The 23,406-nt window shown below is 37.0% G+C and overlaps 1 protein-coding gene across 9 annotated transcripts in view; it reads right to left on the minus strand.

The window, feature by feature from the left end:
- MTUS1 (microtubule associated scaffold protein 1) overlaps positions 1-23,406 on the minus strand; it is a 111,582-nt gene that overhangs the window by 47,581 nt on the left and 40,595 nt on the right. For 6 of the 9 annotated variants that reach the window (XM_052682053.1, XM_052682055.1, XM_052682051.1 and 3 more), the window contains 4 exons: positions 18,788-18,970; positions 14,846-14,977; positions 12,181-12,285; positions 10,864-10,911 (listed from right to left, as the gene is read on the minus strand). In XM_052682053.1, the coding sequence (XP_052538013.1) occupies positions 10,864-10,911; positions 12,181-12,285; positions 14,846-14,977; positions 18,788-18,970 (468 nt within the window). Of the gene's footprint in view, positions 1-1,014; positions 1,492-10,863; positions 10,912-12,180; positions 12,286-14,841; positions 14,978-18,787; positions 18,971-23,406 lie in introns of those variants that run through there. The other 3 variants (XM_052682058.1, XM_052682059.1, XM_052682060.1) reach the window with 3 other exon arrangements.

A 23,406-nucleotide genomic window follows, 5' to 3' on the forward strand; every position in this document is an offset into this window, starting at 1 on the left:
TATGTAAAATGCTGGTATAGCTAGGAAAGGTGGCTGGCAGAAATTAAACTCCAAAAAGGACTAGCCAAAAACAGTGATGTTCAAGAAAGAAAGGAAATCCCTCACAGGAAGAGTTTGTGCAAACCTAGTCTATGCAGCTGCTTGCTCCTCACTAAGTAAAATGCAAGGAAAAAAAAAAATCACAAACTATGCAATAGAGAAAAGACTTACATAATACGAAGACTGCTATCATTTTCTTTAATGTCATTTATCTTGGCTAAGAAACAATCACCACTCTCCACCAAAACAACACATGCATTCCCTGGAATAAACCTCAGCATCCACAATTATGTTCCCATTCCACTTCTTTGCTTTACCTAACAATTTAAATGAAAAATCAGGTCATACGCAGCTGAGAATTTTTTAAATGTTCATTTCTGAAAACACAAACACTTGTCTTGAATGTCTTTAAAGCATCTTTAAAGCAAGAAAACTTCAGACTTGTTATGCTTATATCAAGACAAACAAACAAAGTTCTCATCGCATTTGCAGATAAGACATTCAGCATGACAAGTCTGACAACAGATATGTACTTACAAGTATTCAAATATTTCTCACAAACAGACAAAGCCACATTGAGAAAGCCTGTCTTGTTTCCCACTCCAATCCCACCTCCCACTCATGGTACAGAAAAGACAGAACTCCCAGCAGATAACCATCAGAATGATTAGATAAATATTTAATGCTACAAACTTCCTAGTTCTATTTTTGGATCTGAAGAAGGAAAGAGCAAATTCTGATTTGCATTCCATAAACAGAATATTCATCTTAAAAATGAGCAGTTCAGCATGAATGCACACAGAGCTCATGCTTTCCACTTACACAGAATATGAAACTATGCTCTTAAGTCAGACTTCTAAGCATAATTCGAAAACTTTTATGCCCCAAATGGTTATTTGCTAAAAATAAACTGCTACTGAAGTAAGCAAGATAACATCCAATTCATGCTCTAATTGCTATACGAAAAATACAAACCTGTGTGAAATATAACAGTGCTTTTCTTATAGCTAGAAGGGAGACGAATGTTTCGGAGCAATCCCTTCGCTGTCAGTCGTATACGCATGTTGGATAAGGAAAATTTCGGGGACCATAACATGTCTTCAGTGCAATTAGAAGATAAGCAAGCAAGAAACAGCCTCCATGTAGTGTTACATACTATGCTCTTAAATCACCGCTGGCAGAAGTCAAGCAATTCTTGCTAAAGAAAAAAACCTTGAAGAAATAATCAAATCTCCATTCCTTTGCCCTTAGTCCTCATGCACAGACAAGCAAAAGCAGAAAAGGCATACATCCACAGCATAAATGCTGCTGGCAGCTTCTCCCCACCAGATGTTGTAGAAACAAAGCTTGTCCTCAGAATAAAATCGACTTAGTGATTTGGAAAACAAACAGCCTCCGAATTACATCACAGTGCTCATGCTTAATCTGCTACAGGACTCTGTGGGACCGGGAGCCACAACGGGAGGAAAAGGGAGGAGGAGATGGAGGAGGAGGAGGAAGTGGGTGGTCTCCCCAGATGAATGTATCATCCAGCAGTGCCACAGACTGTGTAATTGTTCTTCAGAGACTATCGGGGAGACTACTTGAATATTCCTGGAGACATTTGGCAGCTCTCTTTCCTTAGCAAAAATCACTTCAAGCTGCATTTTTCAACCAGTTTGTTACAATTGACAGGAACGTATCAAGACACTTATCAGCTAAGGCTTTCTACCAGAGCTTTTCTTCTGGCATTAGATATGTCAACATTTAACATCTTAACTAATCCACAAACATAACTGTTCTGTATGAGATCTGCTTAAAGAAAACACTATTCAGCTCGGCAGCTCAGCACTGCAGATGCTTCCATTTATCCGGAGAGGTGCATTGAAACAGCCATCTATTTAATATCAAAACAGATCACAGCCAGCTAAGTTTGAATGCACCTAAATGCTGCTGGGCAGGCACAGAAGCAGGGACTACTGAAGCCAATGCAGAATACAGGGCAGTAAGAGATTTACTGAGGTTGCTTGCAGGTTCTGGTGAAGAGAATTCTTTTTTATTTATTTTAAAGAGACAAAAAAAATAAAATACTTTCTCACTGATGCCCCACTCCTACCATTTCATCAGGCTACAGCCAATGCTCTGTAGCATCCAGCCCTCAGATAGTTCTTCTAGTTTCAGAAGCCATTAAGCCAACTTGTTCTGAAGCACATATCACCCAAAGCAAACATAATCAAACTGACAAATCTCATCCTACTGGTGAGATCCTCTCCTTACTAAAATGCGATAGGTCTGTAGCAATGTCTTACTTGCTCAAAATGCACAACATTCTAAATCCTCCAGTGTTGCTAGAACTAAAAATAGCATTATGCTGTTGTATTCAAGCTCTAGATCTCTCTAGTGTCACGCAAGGCAGGGCAGTAACAGTGAAGCAGCTCACTAAGCACACCCCAAGAACTGCAGCCCTTCATCCAAATACCAAATCTGCTAAACCAACCTCCACTGCACACAGAGTGAGAACATTGCTCAATGTATGGTATATCAAAGTATCTAGCTCCCAGCATGGTAATGCACCAATGGCTTTGAAATACTGTAACACTACATCTTCTGTCTGCACAAAGTCATTAGAAATGAAGATTTAATATAAAGTAGCCTTTTTGTTCAGTTCCCAGGGCAGCCTCTGCACACAGCAGTGCATGCATGATTTTATCACAATAAAACCTTCACAGATTCCTCTGAGTTAGAAAAGTTTGGGCACTAACAATACGGGCTCATGCATCTTTGCAATGCCCTGCAATTGTAGACCTTTCTTAATTCAGCATAACCATCCAAGGGAAGCAATGATCCCTCCTGTGCTGAAAGATTATGGGCTCCTATGCTAGGAAATAGCACACAGTGGTAAGCCATAAGGCTTGTTATAAACACATTACAGTAGCCTTGTGTACTCACCATAGCTCATCAGGCCACCTCTTCAAATATTAGATCACTATTGCAAAATCCTCCCTTGAAGACAACATCATAAGATTTTGACTTGGCTGACAGCCAGCTTTCCAATGCCATTCAAAACTCAATATACCTGGTTTTCCTCTCCTCTCTGAGCACCCACAGGAACGCTCTTCTGTCTTCCTCTCACCTATCATGACTCCCCAAGGGAAGGACTGCTCCATGAAGCAAACATGTCTCTATCCATTTGGATTTGATGCTATCTTTGCAAAGACAGAAACAGTCTAATCACATTCAAAAAGAAAAATCCACCTAAAAAAAAACAACCCCAAAACCTGAATTACTATCCCTCTCTATCTTTGCAACTGTGCCTGGGAAAAAACATTCAAGAACTCCTCATCAGCCTGTAAAAACAAAATTAGTAGAAGTACCCCAGTAAAACCTTAACTTCCTTCCTGGGAATAGGAGCTAAAACAAAGAATCTCTAGAGGGCAAACATGATGTAATGAACCAGTTTGAAGACAGAGGAAGGAATGAATCACGCGGCAAAATATGAGCAACTAAAAGCTCTATACAGACATGAAAGCTCCTGCACCAGACACCAAAGCATCTCTTACAGAGACACACAAGCAATACTTTCCTGGCTTTAGCTTGATAGAATTAGGCCATAAAGAAACAGATATACTATAGGTGTTGTTTTTTCCCTTTTTTTTTTAAACTAAAATAAACAAACAAAAAAAAGCCTTTTTAGGCTCTAGGAATCCTGTTAAATCCCACAACCTAAAATAAGACTGCTTTATGCAGTTGAATGATCTGACAGAACCAAGAAAAAGCACTAGAAGGATGTCAGACTCATCTAGCATGCAACATTCAGAGAGCTCTGACAAGCAGCTTGTGAGAAGACTGCCCATCCCTATTTGAATACCTTCTATTAGAAATTTAACTCAAAAGGGTTCCTCCAATGCAGTGTTTGCATACCCGTCTTACTCTACTGCAAACTTTACTGTGGTGACTGCACATCTGTCAGTGTTGTTTTCTTAGGAAAATGGCTCCTCCAGATCAGTATTTGTGCTCCTATGACCATCTTGTGTCAACAGGGCACAGAGCCAGAGACATGCTTCATGGGATCCAAGCACAGCATAACAGGAACACACATTCTTTACATTTATACATAATATGAGGATCTGAGAGATCTTCTACAACAGATAAAGGTCATGGAAAATAGCACCAGAAAATAGTTACATAAAATAGCAAGTGATACAGAGCACAGACAGAGGAGAAAACTGTCATTTTATTTACTAGCACTTCACTGATGTCTTTCCTTCCTGGGCAAAACAAAAGACTCTGTACCATTGCAATCACATAATTCACTCTAGGTTGCTAAATGCATTAATACCTAATGACACAACCAGATTGATGGTGAGGAGAGATCTATTTTAATCCTGGCAGATTTAGTGCATCTGCCATTCCCTGGGGAAAGCTAGCAATGTGACAAAAAAGCAGAGGACACTGGTATCCGCAGGCTGTAAATTCAATCTTGCAAGTCCAAGTCTCCAGTATCTGGACACATTTCTCTTGCCTCTGTTTCTTATTGCACCACTAAGAAAGCCTCTGAACGGGGTGAGTGTCTCATGGCAAACGAGTCTAAATTAGAGGCCAGACCTTTACATCTGAGATGCCCAGACAGAAGACAAATGGCTCCATATCACAAGACAGCACAGGCAGTGCTGAGCAGATGGATATTACTGGCATGCCTTAATTCAAGAATTGAGAGCTGAATGCTTATGCAAAGGGAGCAAAGAAGCAAAAGGCCACTAAGAGTGTAAAAGGGTAACGCGTGACCTAGATTTTCCTTCTGGAAAGTTACCACTCCCTCACCAGTTCCATTTGACCATTTTGCTCCAGCCAGTGCTCCAGTTCAAAAAAACTCATCTTCCTGCAGGTAACAATGCACACTGCCATGCTCCACAGCTTGTAGTTCCAGGACATTAAGCTCAGAGCCTAACCTGAAGAAGAAAGCCAACTTCTTCCTGCCACAGAACAGGAACTGAAATAGTTAATAGTTTTCTTCTTGTACAAAACTTTTAACTATTATAAATTCAGCAGCTTTTCAAACAGAAGGCGATGCTGGAGTGAATTTCCAAGGAAACAGATACAGAAATTAGGCTAGTTTGCTTCTCTTTTGTGCAACAGTGGTGACATTTACATCATCCGCCTTCTTTCAGAAAACACAATGGCAACAAACATCACAAGAATAATTTCATTTTTAGCTTCCAACTTAACAAATCTGCACATTGTTTCCCATGTACAAGATGTCCCTTCTAAGATGGCATTTCTGTTAGACTTCTTCAGAGTCTGCGCTTCACTACTTCAAAGCAAAACTGCAACTAAGCTACAGTGAAAAACACCACTCCTACTGGAGCAACATTCCTTAAAATATGAAGTTTCAATGATGCACTCAGATGCGTCAGAAAAAAAAAAACAAACAGCTATTTCAGTACTAGAGACTTATGCTCATACTGAGGCTGCTCCTATTAAGTATTTCAACAACTGTGAGAAACCTGCATCTCTGTGTTCATGAAAGAGACACAATCATTCCCACAGCAGAAAGTAAGAAAATGTCTTCTTCATCAGGAGTTTGGAACATGGCTGTCCTAAGCTAGAGACCAATTTTCTCACAGAATTTTTAGAATTAAATAATAACAAACATAACTGAAATATCTAACTTTTAATTAAGAGAAAGGGTCCTTTCTAAAAGTGCTACCAGATGAAATAGGTCTTATAGCATGGACACCATTCGGGTTATGCTACAATAAATAATAAATTAATAAATTTAATAAACTAATTCTTACAGACGTAACTTAATTCTGCACTTCTGTAGAGGTAAGAAAATGAACCTGTTGTTATTGTTGGTCCACATGCAATAGCTACACTACTTAAACTATTTTGCTCTATGCTTATACAAACATTATTAGCTTGTAAGCATTCTAAGGCTAATCAAGTCATTCATATAGTCCTCATAGTTCACATGGATGGAAAACATTAAAAAAAAACCAAAAAACCACAGCAGTCTCTTTATTGCACCTATAAAGGCAACAAACAGTTCAATGCACAGCACTAATAACTCCATGAAGTTTAAACTTGATTTTTCTGTTACATGTCAAGAGATAAAGAAGAAAAAGTCCTACAATTTCCAAGCTGTAAAATATTATCTGTGATCATTAAACACATACTAAATCTAGTAATGTTAACTGTTTCAACTCTACAGAGTTTATGAAATATTCTCAAGTGTTTCCCGAATTATTCTAAAGGTAATTTATTTCTCAAGCCCAGCAGGGTAGGCCATTAGGAGACACTGAAAGGAAAGCTGAATTGGTTCAAAAACAAGTTTTGCTTTCTACAAAAATACCAGACTACACAGACTCTTTTTTCTTAAATGGATACATGAAACAATTACTTACACTACTGACATACAGTTTGTTACAAATCCTTAAAGTGAACTGCAATATTCTCTATCAAAGCTTTTGGGTTTTACTTTTAAAGTAATTTAAGACCATTGGAATTTTATTTTTTATATGAATGACATTTTTCTGAACTAAAGATTATTACACATTTAATAACCTTGCACTTGCAGAAATAGATATTTAAGAAAAATGAGATCTCAACAATCCTGATAACATTTATATCATATAGCTGGGAAAGTGGATTGAAAGTGAGTGCTAAGCTATAGCCAAAAATAAGTGCTCAAATTAGTGAGACAAACTGTCCTCTGCATGTTTTGTTCACACCAGTTTTATGACCTATAATTAGAACTGTCATCAAAAGCACTGTTTTTCCTATCATGTTTTTAGCTCACTTGAGCTCCCCAGTCTTGCCCTACGACCAGCTACAAACACTTCTGTTTCCAAACACATCAAGGTTTTTTGTAAGTACCCATGCAACTCTACTTGCACACTTTCTCTCACAAATTTTGAGTTTGTCTCTAAACAAACAAAACACAGAAACAAAAACAAACCAAAAACCCACATCATACTAAGAAAGCCCTTCAGGTCTGAGAAGAAACAATGGAGAAACAGAGCCAATAAGCTGCTCGACCAGACATCCCACATCAGTGGGGTAATCTTCCATTACCACGCTGAAAACTACTAATGGTAAATTAAATCAAAGCAGTCGCAGAAGACCTAAGCATGTGACATTCATAATAATACTCAATCAGCTCTCAGTTTAAATTTTTCTCATTTTTAAAAGAAAACTTACACATTTTTAAGAACGCTTATTCTCATATTTACAAATACATCTATCATGATGTATTTTAAGACATTCATGGTGTTGTTTTTTTTTTTTGCTTTATTTGCTTTCAAGACACCAGAAGTGCAAATATTTTAAGGGTAACCTTTCTATCAAGGAATATCTAAGATAAAAAGAAATGATGCTTACTCCTGTTTCCTCTGGACTTAAACAGAGCATGAAAGAAACTGAATCTCTGAAAGTATTCTCCATAAACTTAGCTTTGAACTACAGTATTGTGTTAGCAAATGCATCCTATTCCACTTATGAGTTTCAGTGAAAAGCCAGCAGCAGCCCCCTGTATCAGCCTGTTCCAAGAGAGATCTTCATGAACTGTTAAAATCATACCAACACTACCATTCATTTCTGCAATTAGCCACCTGACTGAAGACACTTCCTCCCCAGTGTTATATTTCTCACAGATGATTTAAGTAAAACAAGCAGCCTTTTAAACTCTTCGGTTGTTAAGATGACAGAGCATCATCTTTCCTGATGCAGTGTGTACAACTTCTCAATGAAGACTGTTTTTCATTGCTTCTCCAGCCTTGTTTAGTAACTGGTTCCAGTACACATGTGCTATCATAACAGAGGTAAGTATGACATAAATCACAATACTCTTATCTGATAATACTTAATGGTATTATCCAACAGTTGCCCTAGCTTTCTTGACAACACTGCTGTGCCATAAGCATAAATTATCCAGAGAATACCATATGTCCCTTTCAGAGTCACTGAACAGAAGGATAAAGGTTCCCAACAAAGATTTGCATGCTTCATTCCTAAAATAATGGCTTTATTTTTGGAACTGCCAAAAAAGACGTTTACTTGCAAGAAGAAATAACTAGACCATTACTTTCTCCAAAATTCAGTCAAGAACGGAGATGAGATTTAAATATTCTCTTTCTATGTACATTGTAGTATATCATCCAGGTATTAGAGGTAGATCACTGTTCCTATAGGGAGACCTGGAGAAACAAAGGAAAGAGCTCCAACTGAAAGAATTTTAAAAGGCAGTCTTGTCATAATTACATTAAGATATTACATTTAGGATACAAGTACACTGCGGTCCAAAATTAGCAACTGAAGAAGTAATAAACCATTTTGCCCATAAGTTCATTTTTCCTTGGCAGTAAAGCCAGTGTTATAAAATAAGCCACAGAGCATGTAGAAATTTATTGGTCAACTAGAAGATCACTCATGAGAAACAGAGTTGATAAAAAGGACCCTTTTGTTTACAAAAAAAAAAAAAAAAAAGAACAGCAGCAAATCACAAGTCTCTCCAAGTGTACAGGCATGCTAGCAGCATGCTGCATCTTGTTTTTCAAGTGCATCCTGGCATTTTCTAACTTCTTTCAATGAATGGAAAATGAATAACAAGTAAATCTGAACAGAAATGATACTGTATAAATGCTTGCTATTTTTTCAGCCTTGAGAAATACTAACAGGAGCTTGACAATTAATGCATTGATAAGGCAATCAATATTTTCCCCCCCCTTTAGAGTCCTGCTTTGTGACATTACAGGATTGACTCTTTAGGCAGAGCATGTGCAAGAAACAGAAGTGAGGCTGAACTCAGTCATTGCATGAGGCTAAAAGCTGTAGAGTTAACTAACGAGTTAACCATGAAATAAGAGAACAAAAGCTTTAACTAAATACAATCACTAGAACAAGGCTGCATTGTAATATCAAGGCAACTAAAAGAAGCAAAAAAAAGATGTTGGGCTCCATTCTACATGGTACCAGCTGGCATTACTTCAGTTCATTTCAAAAACAATCATTTGTCTCTTCTTAAAGTGTAAGACGTTGTACATTAATATCCAAACTGGCACACAATATTTTTATTGTGTAGTTAAAAACTATCTGCAGCTGTGAAGATGGAAAAAAAGTCTTGCTTCTCTATCAGAAAGCTTGTTTACATAAATAGAACATTACAGTAATGCTCTATATAAGTTACAAAGCTATTAACTAGAATGTCTAACAAGTTAATCACCCAATTTTGGAAGCTGATTCAGTACAAGAAACAGGTTTTGTAAGACAAACACTAAAATGCAGCTACTCAAATGGCAAAAGTAAGATGCTAAAGAACATCTGTTGAAAAAACATCACGGCACATTATGGCTATTTTGGACTTTACAGTCACATTCTTAATGCACCTATATAATGCACCAATAATACTTCAAAGATATGTAGTCACATTCTCTATTAGCTTGGAAAAGTTGGATCACAACAAAAATTACACTAAACTTGCAAAAAGGGTGAGAGCACCAACTGTTTTTTTTTGCATAGAAAGTATAGAAAAGGTGCTGTGGCAGTTGTAAGAAAGAGTCATATTTACATTTCTAATCCAGAGACAATACAGCTTCTCCCTTATCACAAGTTACCTCAACCTAAATTAGCAAAATACTCCTCCTAGCAGTATCACCTTCTGCATTTCTACGTATAAAGGACCACATACATAAGCAATGTTTAGATATTGCACTGTCAGGCAGTATCTAAATGTTACTTCAGGCAAATATCAGGTAGAGTAACAAACAGTCTAAGCACTTTGTCTTGTTATATGAGCAAAGAACTGACTTGTAATAATGAGAGATCTCAAGCAAAGCACTGGGTCACGATTGCTAGTCAGACACTTGACATGCAAAAAGGTAAGAGACAAAACAATAGACTCACATGCATGCATTAGTCAAAAACATACTACCACAGTAGCCAAGTACCCAGGTCAGAATAGTTTCACTCAGCAGTTCCAGATTCAAATTCGTAACACCTGATTAGTTACAGCACCTTTTTGAGAAAGACATCTGCTACTCACTCAGAGGACACAGGGCTTCCCAGTGAACCTCACTATCTTTCAAAAAGTGGTTTTCAGTAATTTAAGCAGCTTTTAATTCAGAGTAACTCACTGATGCTCAGGAAACTAATTTTGACTGCATGTTCTCTTGAAAAAGACCTAGAAATTTTTGTGAATAGAAATTGGAAGGCCTCTCTCTCCTGGCAGAGAGAAACTACCACCAGGTGCCCTGCATAACCACTGAAAACAAATACAAGATGAAGTTCTTGAACTCCACCAGATCTTGAAACACCATCTGCCACTTAATCAGTTGCCACTCCTCCCTTGCCATTCAAGCAGACACATGCACTAACAAGTTTGGATCATTTCATCTTCAAGTGTAGTCTGCACTGACAGCTGAGACCAACAGGGTAGCTACCATAAACCTTCCAGAAAAACCTGTTATTCTGCATGACTATTTATGTTACAGCCACAACACATGACTTTTAATCATTACTTACCTCAGCGTGGCTAAACAACAAAATCTACATCTGAGTTTCATTACCACAATTTTTTCCCTCCTGTTGTTAGTGTTAAACCTTCTTATGCTTCACTGGAAACAGAGAATGACAGAACAGACTGCACATTCTAAAAATTGGGTAATTAGAAGACATTAAACAGACAAAACAAGACTTCACCTACTATCAGTTGAAATCAGAATCTGTGATGGTTCACAGAATTTGTTGCAAAACTATTCTTCCAAGAAAAGAAATAATATACTAACATAATGTGTAAAACAAAATTAAGTTCCACTTCAGAGTATGTAAAAATACTTTCAGAGAACTCACCAGAACCAGAAGTCAATAAACTTTGATGTCTGTTTTTTCCAGAAGTACCTATGATGTTCAGAATAGAAAGCAGAATTACGCTTCAAGTCAGAAAAAGAGAGAGTTGCACTTTTGAATCTCTTTCTATATAACTTCCTCATGGTCTAGATAGTTTTAGTTTCATCCTTGTGATGACTGATTGCATGTTTGACAGAAAGATTTGATATGATAAAAAGTTAAATTATTTGGAAAATGAATTCCTATCATGTCAAACGTTTTTTCTACTTCAATTATCACACTTCACGTAAGCCAGATAGCACTGTTTATTTATCTTATTATCTTAAATGAAAGAACAAAATGAACAGATAATGCAATAAAAAAGGCAACAATAAGTAACTACGCATATTAATCCTATCTTATCAAATAAAGCATCATAATTTTTTTTCCAGCTATATACTCCAGTTAGTTTATTTACATAAAGCAGGTACAAAATGTGCTATCTAATCAAGTGAAATATAAACAAAAACAGTGAGAAGGTTAATCTACCATTACTGTATTGTTTTAGTGTTAGGTGAAAAATGAACTAAGAACCTCATTATTTTGAAGGATATCAATTTAAGGAACACACTTTTTGCTACGTTTAAGCACAAAAGTTACAAGCAGAAGTTTACAGAAGGTCTTTTCATAACACCTATCACATTCAGCTTTCTTCTTCCCTACAGTAGGCACATCAATATCATTTGTATCACAACTGTACTTGTTCCCTTCAACCTGAATCCTGCGAGAGAGTCTTTGCACCCAAGTGACATTTTTTTATTAATTAATTCATCTAAGGAGTCAGATACATATTCTTTGATTCAATCTGATTTAAAAAATGACTAATTCCAACTAAATACTGAAGATATATCTTCAGCAAATATCTGATACTGAAATGCAAAGTTAAGTACATACTACTTTAAATAGTCACAGCTGATGAGCAAGATCTCACAAGAATATTGCTGAAATTAAACAGAGAAATTTGGGAATGCCAGTTTGAGTTTTATCTTTTAAATACATGATCTTATAAGCAGGCTACAGAACATAATTCAATTTGATGTTACCAAGTGCTTCAAGTCCGCACAGGATACAAGTTCAAAGCAGGCAGTGAACTTGAAGTAGGGTGACTTTTAGCTGCATATAAACAAACATACACAGAACATCTTGTAGAGCCAATCTCCAATACCATGAACTATGCATTGAAAGAATGGACTGACCATCTCAAATGCTCTAATTGTTATAGAGCATAGCTCTTTCTCAAGATGGATAGATACAAGAATGTAATTGAAAATATAACTTTACCCAATAACTGACTGCCTCTAGCCTCACTGACTTTCCTTGCTGAGTGCAATGGCCCAGATGATTTTGGTGTGCATTGGTTCAAGGAAGCACACCTGGCCTTGGCTCCTAGAAGAAGAGACTTAAATCAGGTTTAAAAGTACAGCTATATCAGCAAATAAAGACATGTCTGACATCACATATTTACAGTACCAGATGCGTAAGTCTACCCAAATAAATATAAGAAGAGGCATTTTCTAGAAAATTTAAGGCTACATTTAAACTCAGTTTTGTTTTTACCAGAACTCACTACTAAAGCAATAAAATATAATTTTAATAAAGCTTATTAGGAGAAGAAAAGATAAGGAAAAACAGCACCTCAACACTAAGACAGTAGTACTAAAGTCACTTAAGCAGTGGCAAACAAAACAGCTACAGGAAAGTTGGCTGAAAGGGACCTCCAGAGGCCAACTCATCAGCATCCCACCAGAGCAGAGCCACCACCAAGATGAACTTAACTGGCCATGACTGGCTGAGTCCTGAAAACTTCCAAGAATGGAAATCCTACGGCTCTAGTGGACAGTGTGGTCCTGTACCACTTTTCCTCATAATTCTTCCCAAAATGTTGGGTCTCCCACTCCTGTGAGACTATTGCCCACTATCGCTACATTATCTGCTACTACTGAGTTTAGTGTCATCATCTTTGTTCAAGTGATTGCAGATTGTTACAATACCTCCCCTTACTCTTCCTTTCACCTGACCAAGCAAGCTTCACGCCCTCAACCTCTCATCGCAAGTGATGTGCTCCAAACACTGTCTTCCCCAGTCTGCTGTTTCCAAATAACCTTCTTGAAATAGGCAGGCCCCATAGCAGAGCAGCCCAGTTGGAGCTTCACAAATACCAAGGGGAGAGAACACCAACTTCTGGCCTTAACGCTCCTGGAGGTGCTGAAGGCACACTTTCAGCACCCAAATCACTGAAGCTGTTGAACAACGAATAACTGCACTGCATATCCTGGGCTTGACAAAAAAAGCATCAACTTGTCAGGCAGTCATACAATCTTTATTTGTTTCAGTGATTTACAGTTTCTGGCAATGTCTGCCTCTTACCACTGTTTACTATTTTAAAGCATGTCATTATAGCATGACATTTGGCAGGCTTAAAACTTAAGCCTAAAGCAGAAGCATTGTATTTAATTAGGTTTATCCAATTACAATAACCAGTTCACCACAAAGATGGTCAGAAGCAAGCTGATTATAACTAGGATTTACAGGACAGAGAGCACAAGCTTATTTATCTGCTCCCATTATGCCTTTAATTTTGGTCTGAGAATGAGTTGTCAGCTGCTGTTTGTGGCTTGAGTGGAAAAGCACTGATGGCTTATAGAGAAGTCCTGGCTCAAACAGGAACAGGAACCAAAACGCTAATATAAAGTCAGAAACTGCATTTAACTAAATTTCTTTTATCACCAAGGGATGAAGCACAATTATCTATCTCCATTAAAAACAAAGCAGACCTCCACTTCCTCTTAGTCATCTAGGAGAATATCAAGAAAAAGAAGCATGGAGAGGTAAGCTGTTAGCTCAACTCTTTCCTTTGTATGATAAGACAATGCCATTAATTCAAGAAGAGGCTTCATCCAGTAACATCTCATTCAAAGAGTCACACCCATTCTGTAAGGTCCTTTTCGTTCTGATAGGAGCAAATGTAATTTCAAGTCTGCATGAGGAAAAGCACAACCATATCCAGAGGATAAATTCAAAGTAGATCTACCCTACCGATCAGAAGCTGCAGAGTCTGAGCCTGAGCTTTGTGATAAAAAAGAAAGACACTAGAGTAATGTAAAACTTGAATAATGACACCCACAACATAATGCATTCGTCCCAGTACCATGCACAGCCATACTGCTCTTGTAGAATCACAGAATCATAGAATCACCAAGGTTGGAAAAGACCTAAAAGATCACCCAGTCCAACCGTTCACCTATTCCCAATAGCTCCCACTAAACCATGTCCCTCAACACAACATCCAGCCTTTCCTTGAACACCCCCAGGCTCGGTGACTCCACCACCTCCCTGGGCAGTCCATTCCAGTGCCTGACCACCCTTTCTGAAAAGTAATACTTCCTCATGTCCAGCCTGAATCTCCCCTGCCGTGGCTTGAAACCTTTCCCTCTGGTCCTATCACTAATGACACGAGAGAAGAGGCCGACCCCCAGCTCACTACAACCTCCCTTCAGGAAGTTATAGAGAGCAATGAGGTCTCCCCTGAGCCTCCTCTTCTCCAGGCTGAACATTCCCAGCTCCTTCAGCCTCTCCTCATATGGCCTGTGTTCCAGACCCCTCACCAGCTTTGTTGCCCTCCTTTGAACACGTTCCAGGGCCTCAATGTCTTTCTTGCAGTGAGAGGCCCAAAACTGAACACAGTACTCGAGGTGCGGCCTCATTAGTGCTGAGTACAGGAAGTTCACATCACAGTGCAGACTGCCTCCTCATTTGCCTGAAATAACCAATCAATAACAATTCAAAGAATGTTTTAGCTTTCTTATGAAATCTTATTGATGTGATTCTACTTCCTTGCAGTACACTACTGCTAAATATTCATTGCTTCACGTGGCAGCCAGGTGCAAAAGGTAAGGCACTGCAACAGTGGTAGTTTTAGTTTCACTGTAGCTACAGATTCAGGTACCTTTTGGAGTTGCTTTCAATGAGAGTAATCTAGGTCTTGGTATTGCTTTCAAAGAAACAGATCCAGAAGTTCCATTCTGGCAGGCTTTTGAAGGCCATTCTCCATTCTTGATGATGACTGTGGCACTTGTAGCTACAAGAGAGAACAATAGAATTTGGTCAAGAAAGTAGCTAGCTTGGAGAAAATTAAATCCTAAAGTAAACCCATTTCCATATTCAAGTTAGAAGAAATAAAAATTGGAATAAAAATATAATGAACTTTTTTGTTATTTTCTGTACAGACTGATTAACTGTAACAGATTATGTAAAAAAAAAATCAGATTTCCAACAGAGCAGTTGCTGCACAAGATGTTTATCTCCATTTCAGTGGGTCTCGAGAGAGATTTGGTTTAGTGCCACAACAGAAAGTTTTAGCTGAAGAAAGATAATTGAAATGTGGGGAGAGACAATGTCTTGTTTTAGTTTTGCACCAAAAAATATGAAAAGATTTCTGAAGTAAATACTGATTGAAAATACTTTGGCTCAGATAGCAAAAAGTTTTGGTGATAGTCAGCATTCTGACACATTAAGAGTAAAAAGTTGACATCACACTTACCAGAGCATAAGCAAAAACTAAATTACTCTGGAATAGGTCCATGCTGTTTTTTTTTGTTTTGTTTTGTTTGTTTGTTTGTTTGTTTTTTCTTCAACTACTCATTAGGGAAAACAGGGGAAAGAGATTAACAAAAGGAGACATATCAAGTTTGCCTCAGATTAGTGTTTTATGAGGCTGATTTTAAGGTAGCAAGAAGTACACATCAACTACTATTCATCAAAAGATCAAATGCAGCCTTAAGATTATTTTCATGTCAATTTAAATACACTAGCATCATTCATCCAAAAGTTCTCTTTCAGAAAAATGCTTCTTGACCAGGAATCAGTACAACAACATTTACAACAGAAAAGAACAGAACTCCTTTTTCTTTTCCTTTTAGGTACATGTGACGAAAGTTTTCTATTTTTTTGTTTTTAAAATAAAGGAGATAGATTTCCTCTGAAAGTACAGAAACTAAACATCTGCAACAGAAATTTATACATGAGAAACAATTTGCATAATACATCAACACTGCAGTTGGTAGAATTTGACCTGTCCAACAGCAGATGACTTAAGTTAACTTGTTCTAATCAAGTATGAGCTCTGAAGCAGTCCATTTTTTTCTGGGAGCAACTAGATTAAGAACTTTAGCTCAAAGTTCACTGCAGGCAGCTACTGTCTGCCCATAAACTGCTGTGCTACTTTCCAACAATTCACAAGCACACCATGGAAGCAACAGTATGGGGATAAGAGAACTCCTGGTGCAGGATCAGTAAGACAGACTTGCCTTTTTCTATGAGTAGATACTGCAGTCTTGATGAGCTACCACCAAGTTTTAAAACAGTCCCATCAAACCTAAGAGCTAAACTTTTGTACACAACTAGATAAGTGCTGTTTTTTCAGTCAAGTACCGACCATATAGAAATGTATCTCAAGGTAAACTGCTAGAACAAACTTTTAACCTCTAAAACACAACTTCTTTATATGCAATTATTTTAATGCAAGTCAAGTTTCTTCTCTTAACCTGAGAGTTTGAATATTTCAGTATGTTCAATCCTACTATTTTCAGCTCATTACTGAAATTGTGGAAGTTTGTTAAAAATTCATGTTTTTGATACTCAATCTGACATGTATGCAAAGTATGTATTTAATATCAATAGCATTTCAAATTTCATGATTTCCAAATTTCTCAGCAAGAATCTCTCCAGAGAAAAGAATTATAAAAATCAAATTATCATTATACAGAAGAGAAATGCTGATGAAATGATCAGTCCAACAATATCTCATAACAAAGGGCTGAGCTGACACAGCAGGAGGGACACTTTGTTTTGTAAGTTTTTTTCCCCCGCTAACAAGATGAACTGCTTAAACAAAACAAGCAAAATGACTTTGTAAATTTAATGCAATTGAGAGGACAACAGAAGTTCATTACAGATTTCCTGACAATTCACAGCACAAGACTATATTCCTGATTTTGTCAAGTCACACAAATCTAATAAAAACACTTAAATAAAGACTTTTTCCTGACATTACTGCATGGAAAACTAACTGAAAGACAAGGAGAAAAAAGGAAGGAGAAAAGCACTGAACGTAAAACAGAGGAAAAAAGTAAACTTACTTTTTCTCTACAATTTGAAGTCATATATTACACTATATTAATGTATCATCATATATAACCCACATCCATTATACACAAAAACAGATTATAAGACTGAAATAATTCTTACGAAGTTCAGCAATTTAACCAATGAAAATCACCTCATTGAAAAATCAGCAAATCAAAACATTTCATACATTCACCATAATCAAGTTACGAGCTTTAAAAAAAGAAATAAAAAGAAATACAACCTACTTCTTTTCCCAGTAAACGAGGTTAACAAAGGAATAATACAAAAGCTGTAAGATCCCACTATCAGCAGTGTCAATAAGGTAATATCACAGTGGCTTCCCAAATCAGTTGGTGGTGTTAGTGTAGAATTGATGAAAATATCAGGAGAAAAATTAGTTTCTGTGCAACTGCGGAGTCCTCCTGGTATAGTCATTTAAAAAGGATTGAAGTCAAAGCCAGACTGCAGCCATGTTCAACCTCTCATTTTCCTCTTGCTTGCTCTTTGTGAATCGGAGTGGAAAAAACTGTAAGCTTTGAGGCAGTGGACAAAACAGATTAAAGCAGCTAGCAAATCATTCTAAATAAGGAGTCCTCATTTGGATACTTAATCTGCATACATTTCTTTGTTATGAAGCAATGACCCTCTCCTTTGTTATATGTGGATTAAAAGGAAGAGAGGACAAAGCTGCTTGGGAATTCCTGATACAGTTCTAAAACTGAACAGCAAAAGTCAACATGGCTGTCAGGGCAACAGAACCAGCCTGATTACAGAGAAGCACGCAGTGCATATTTTATTACGCATACTCTTATTCCTTTGAGGAATATGCTAGTTTTTCATTTTTAATGAAGACACTACAGGAAATAAAAAAAGAACAAGAGAAAATTTAGCTATTACATATGCATGCATGCATGTGCATATATAAAGCGAAGTTGTATGTTAAAACATAGTTGTTTGTTGTTGGTTTTTTTTGTTTTGCTTTTTTTTTTTCCAGTCCATTGAAGGCAGATTTCAAAAGAAGGCTGCCACAAAGCAAATGCCTTTGCCTGGTCTCGCAGATGAAATAAACAATGCAATTGTAGCAGCACATTTGAATGTACTCATTTGGATATGTACAGCTGGAGATACTGATACATCTGACAGAGTTAGCTGAGTGTTAATTTCTTCACATTTTTACCCCTACAGCTACCACAACAACTAGAAGAGCTTCAAATTTAAGTTAATTCTGCTGTTTTTATCCTCAGTTTTGACCAGGATGGACTTGCTTCAGGCCATGCAGCAGTGCTTACAGTTATAATAGAAATGATAAATGACATTCAATGTTGCACCTGCTAAAAGCATTTTTGCCTGTCTGCTCATGATCTCATCTTCACATTTTGTCCTATAACACTAAAAGCTGACATGATCTAGTTCAACACAAGTGTTTACCTTAAGAAAAAAAACAAATATGCTATTTCAAATATTATGGCAAGAAATTCAGTGTTCACACTTATTTCTTTTTAAGCTTATCAATTTGTACTCAAGTACACCCATTGTTTTCATCATGTTTCTTGACAAAAGAGGAGCTATACTGAAATTTCTGTTCACCAAATCAAAATCCAAAGCTTGAAGTTCCTTCACATGGTATGTTTGCAGAAGGAAAGTCTTTAGCTAAGAAGCGAAGAGTAAGATCTAAAACTAATATGATGAGAATTCATGCAGGATTCCTTTTAAGGGGACTCTTCTAAACAGATGCTGCCAGATATCAGTTTAAATTACTTACAATTACTACTGAAAAGACTCCTCTCACTCTGAGTGCTGCTGAGTGATGAGATACTAGGTGTTCTCTCCAGCACTGATCTTTTGACAGGCACTTTGGATTTGGAGAGTACTTTGTCAGAGCTAGCCCGGGAAGCTGGAGAATTTTTCACAGCAGCATACTTCTCTCTTGGTGAAGATCCTAGACCTGTCAAATCACACAGGGAAGGGTGAAGGGAGGTGGAAAGTGAAAAGAACAAAATTTGAGAAAAACTTAAACACTTCTTCTACATGTATGCCTACAAACAGAAATATTTACACACATTAGAAATATCCATATAAAGGCAATTATCTCATATTTACATGATAAATAAAATAAACATATTTAGTTGTTAAGCTCCTCCCTTGACACAAATGCTGTAAATACAGCAAAACAGTTCTGAGTACCCAAAAATCCTCATTTTACCTTCATAGTGACCTGAGACTTAAGTCAAGAGCTGGTCTTTATAAGATTGGCTTTCAAGGCAGACATTTGCACGCACATAAAAGCTTACTACCTGCATTCCACTACCTCTGTGTATTATGGTAAGCTGTGCTGGCAATCCCATGAAAATATTACCCTTACCTCAACCTAAGACAGATTCTTTTGTTTCTTCCTACCCCCAAACACATACTGTAGTTTTTTGTTGTTGGCTTATTTTTTTTTTTTTTTTTTTTTTTCCACCCTGTTTCATGGAATACTGTATAGACAGATAACCTGCTTTCGAGGACAAACAACACAAAAGTATCAAACTGTGCTCATTTCACATAAACATACCTTAAAACTGCCCAGTTCTACAAAACTAAACAGTACATCTTGGAACCAAGTTCAGTGGTCAACTAGTGCAAACATTTTTGCATTAACTACTGCCCTAATTTGAGTTCGCTGAATATAAATGCCCAATAGCTAGGTTAACCAAGTTATTTAGAAATGGGAAGTGTGCCATCTTCAGACAGGAGCTTCCTCTCATACTGCTAAAAATGTGGTTGCTTTATTAGTTAAGAACATTTCAGATTAGTTAATTAACTTTCAGTTTATTCCTCAAAAGTGTGCATCTAGACCAAAAATACAATAGTCTAGGAAAAGTTACATATACACAGACTTGTCTTGCACATACTGAGCTGACTAATGATCAGCTCTGAAATAAAATTTAGATGTCAAGATCTTTCTTTATATAGGTCTCCAAATAATGATGGAAAAGACTTCATTATTTTTGTAGGGAAATCAAAACAAATAGAGAGAAGTAAGATAGACTTAGGTATTTTCAAGTACACATATTATCTTAATTCTTGACTTTATTGCCTTTTTAAAGTCTCATAGACCAAGTTTATCTTGCTCAAAAATAGATGAATTTTACTTTGATCAGTTTTTCTATTTTGAATATAATAACCCTTCCTTTTATTCTTGCCAACAGTTATATTTCTATCATGCTGAAGCTATGCAAGAGAGAGTTGAAATATGAGAAAAACAGCTAATAATTCCACTTTATTCAACATCAGTTTTGCAACGGAATCCCTCTTCCTGAATACCAATGATAAGAAACCAACAATTTGCACAAGTCCAAGAAAGCATGACATGAAGGAATTACATGAAGATTTAGGCAACAGAAACGTTTGCATTTCAACAGTAGGTGGTGCAAGAGGATTAAATAACATGCCTAAAATCCTCTCAAGTACACAAAAATCTGGAGAGTGTGAGTAAAGGAAGATAGATCCACGCTACTTCCTGCAGTTTCAATCAGTTCAGTAATAATACAGAAACTCTGCCTACAATATATATTAAAGATGCTCTCAGATGTGATTTGATACCAGTCACTGAGTATGACACATAAGCTTCCCTTAGTCATTAAACTTGCTTAAATGTCAGACCTCCTTTAAGATCTGCACTTTTACTGCTCTACTATGCAGCACTGTGATGCTACATATATGGTTTTAATCCAGCCTGGTATTAAATCAGACACAAAATTATCAGCCATACTCTGGAATTCCTTTTATTTTATTGCAATGGACATCTGGATACATCCAATTCATCAAAGAGCATCCAACCTATTTTGTGCTATGAGAACACTGTGAACCGTAAGCTGAGCCACATTCACAGAATTCACTTCAAACAGGCACTGTAGGCATAAACCTCCAAACTCACTTGTCTGATAAAACAGATAAATGAATAATCAGCACTGATTCTGGATTTCGCAGAACAGATCTGTTCTAAACTAACTTTCTAAAACTTTGCATGTAAACAAGCTTATTTCATTAATGGATCAACATACCAGAAAACTAATTAATCCCTGCCAGTCAAAAATTCCTTTTCTAAATGGCCTCTCAGCAAAACAAGTAAAAATTAAACTACGCAACCAATACCCCCTAATCACTACATATTCTAAAACAAAACAAAAGGCTGCTGTACAAAAACTGCAGGTTAAGTTTGTATGATTTCATATGTTAAAGTTTACATTTCAAAAGGCAGATTTGGGAACAAATATTGCTGATAAGGTACATTCTGTTGTTTGCTATTGTGCCAGATTTCAAGTTCACCCACTTCAAAAGATACAGGAAAGAAATCCTGCTTCGTTCGGTCATTTTCACTCAAGAGGGATGGAGGCAAGTATGTGAAAATACACATATGTAGTTTCCAGCCAGCTTGGTTTCTTCACTGAAACTGGAATGAAGCAGTTCAGTAAATCAGCAGTGGAGGAGAAAAAAAAAAAAAAAAAAAAAAGCTCTTTCAGTGGGCTCTAGTACATCAAGTTTCAGAGCAGAGTAAAACAGATAATTTTTGATTTTTACTTAGTTCTGCTGCTTGGTGCTTTCCCTCTAAGGCTTCCGTTAAAATAATTACAATATATGAATAACATTTTTCAAGAGCCCTTCTTGAAGAATTTTAGTCATGACAAGATTAAGCAGTAACTCTTGGTGTTATTTCAAGAAATAACAATGATTCTACAAAGTACTTTGAAAAGTACCATTCCCTAACCAGAATTAAAAGAAAAGGTTTTGAAGATGGAGATGGGAATATATGGTATACAAACAAAAGTACTGAAAACGTGCAAACAAGCACGATATTTAGTGATCTATTATTATAACGACAACAAGCAATAGCATCAAAGTGCCTGGCTTGCATCAGTTATTTGATCTAGTCATTGAAGTAGAAATATCACATTCCTCTACAGTGAAGTAAAAAGCTGGCAGTTCTTCAGAAATAAAAAAAAAAAATCTATACGCAACAACTGTGTTACAGCAAGGATGTTAAAGTATCTCTAGTATTGGTATGGAAATAAGCAAGGAACATGAGTCATTTTTCAAGTAGTTCTGATTTCATGTCCTCACTCAAATAAGTATCCCCTCACGCAAATCCTGCATAGGTGAGTTACTGTTCAGAATAAGTTAAGGCTGGAGCCCCAAAAGCTCCTATTAGGAAAATAAACATATGCCAGTAGTGGTTAACTTGAAACAGCACTGACAACAGGCAGATTTTAAGGTTAAACATGTATTCATCAGTTCGGAGATTCAGAATCCAAAGTTTCAAACCTTATCAACACCTTTCACATCTAGAATGGAGCACAGAGCAAGTGGAGCTATACAACGCTTGGAAATTAAAAGATCAGAAACCTTTCCTAAACAGAAGCTTAGGGCAGACTTAAGTGCACAACAGGTCTTTGAAAAATCTTTCTTTTTGTTGTTGCTTTTGTTTTTTTACTGTAACGATCGCTGGTCTGGGGATTTCATCATTATATTTCCTGAGCACATAAAATTTTAGACTTCTTATTCCTTTCTGACTTTTCCTCTGCAAGAGTAAACTTCCAGAGTGCGCTAAGTGTTTCAACTTGTAAAAATAATTTTATGCACGACAAAAAAAGCCAAATTTAAGTGTACAGAACAAGCGTTTTTGTAAAACAAGGAGACTGAAATATTGTAGCTGCCAAACAAAAACAGAGGCTAAGATAGCAAATGTGAGATTACTGATGAGACTTCAGATATTTACATTAGAGAGATTTGTTTAGGGGACAACAACTTATCATAGAACAGTTTAGATAGAAAGCAAGATTTAATTCTCTGTCTGATATAGGTTCCCACAACGTTTCTCTATTCACCTGTGATCATTAGGAATGTGCTCCTCTTTGCACAGATATCAATAAACCAGCAGCACTTCTGTGCCCCAAACAAAACAGGACTGCTAGCAATCATCTGGGTAGATATTCACATGTTCCTCCCTTTGCAGTACAATATTCTCAGAGTAAAACTGGAAAAGAGATCATCAGTGCTATAATGCACTGTGTTATTGCTAACTGTTGACACAACCAACTCTTTTCATTCTCTCAACCATTTTGCAATTTCAGTACTGTTTACCATCCAGCTATCTGCCTCAATTTTATGTTTTGCTTTTGTAAACTGAACTGGAACAGACCCATGAATAACCACATCTTTATGGCTGCCTGGTTATGTCCCACAACCAAAGGCAAACCCAGTCTTCATACAGCAGCCCATTTTATGCCATCTTCCAGGTGCAACTGCTACAGTGGTAAGACTTGCCCATTCCAACACTGCCAGGAGACTGTTATACACTGTTTGCATCCTATTTTAAATAAGAAGTCCCAACTAGTAGCT

This window comes from Tympanuchus pallidicinctus, unplaced genomic scaffold, assembly GCF_026119805.1.
Source record: "Tympanuchus pallidicinctus isolate F22 unplaced genomic scaffold, pur_lepc_1.0 scaffold2, whole genome shotgun sequence".
NCBI classification, from domain to species: Eukaryota; Metazoa; Chordata; class Aves; order Galliformes; family Phasianidae; genus Tympanuchus; species Tympanuchus pallidicinctus.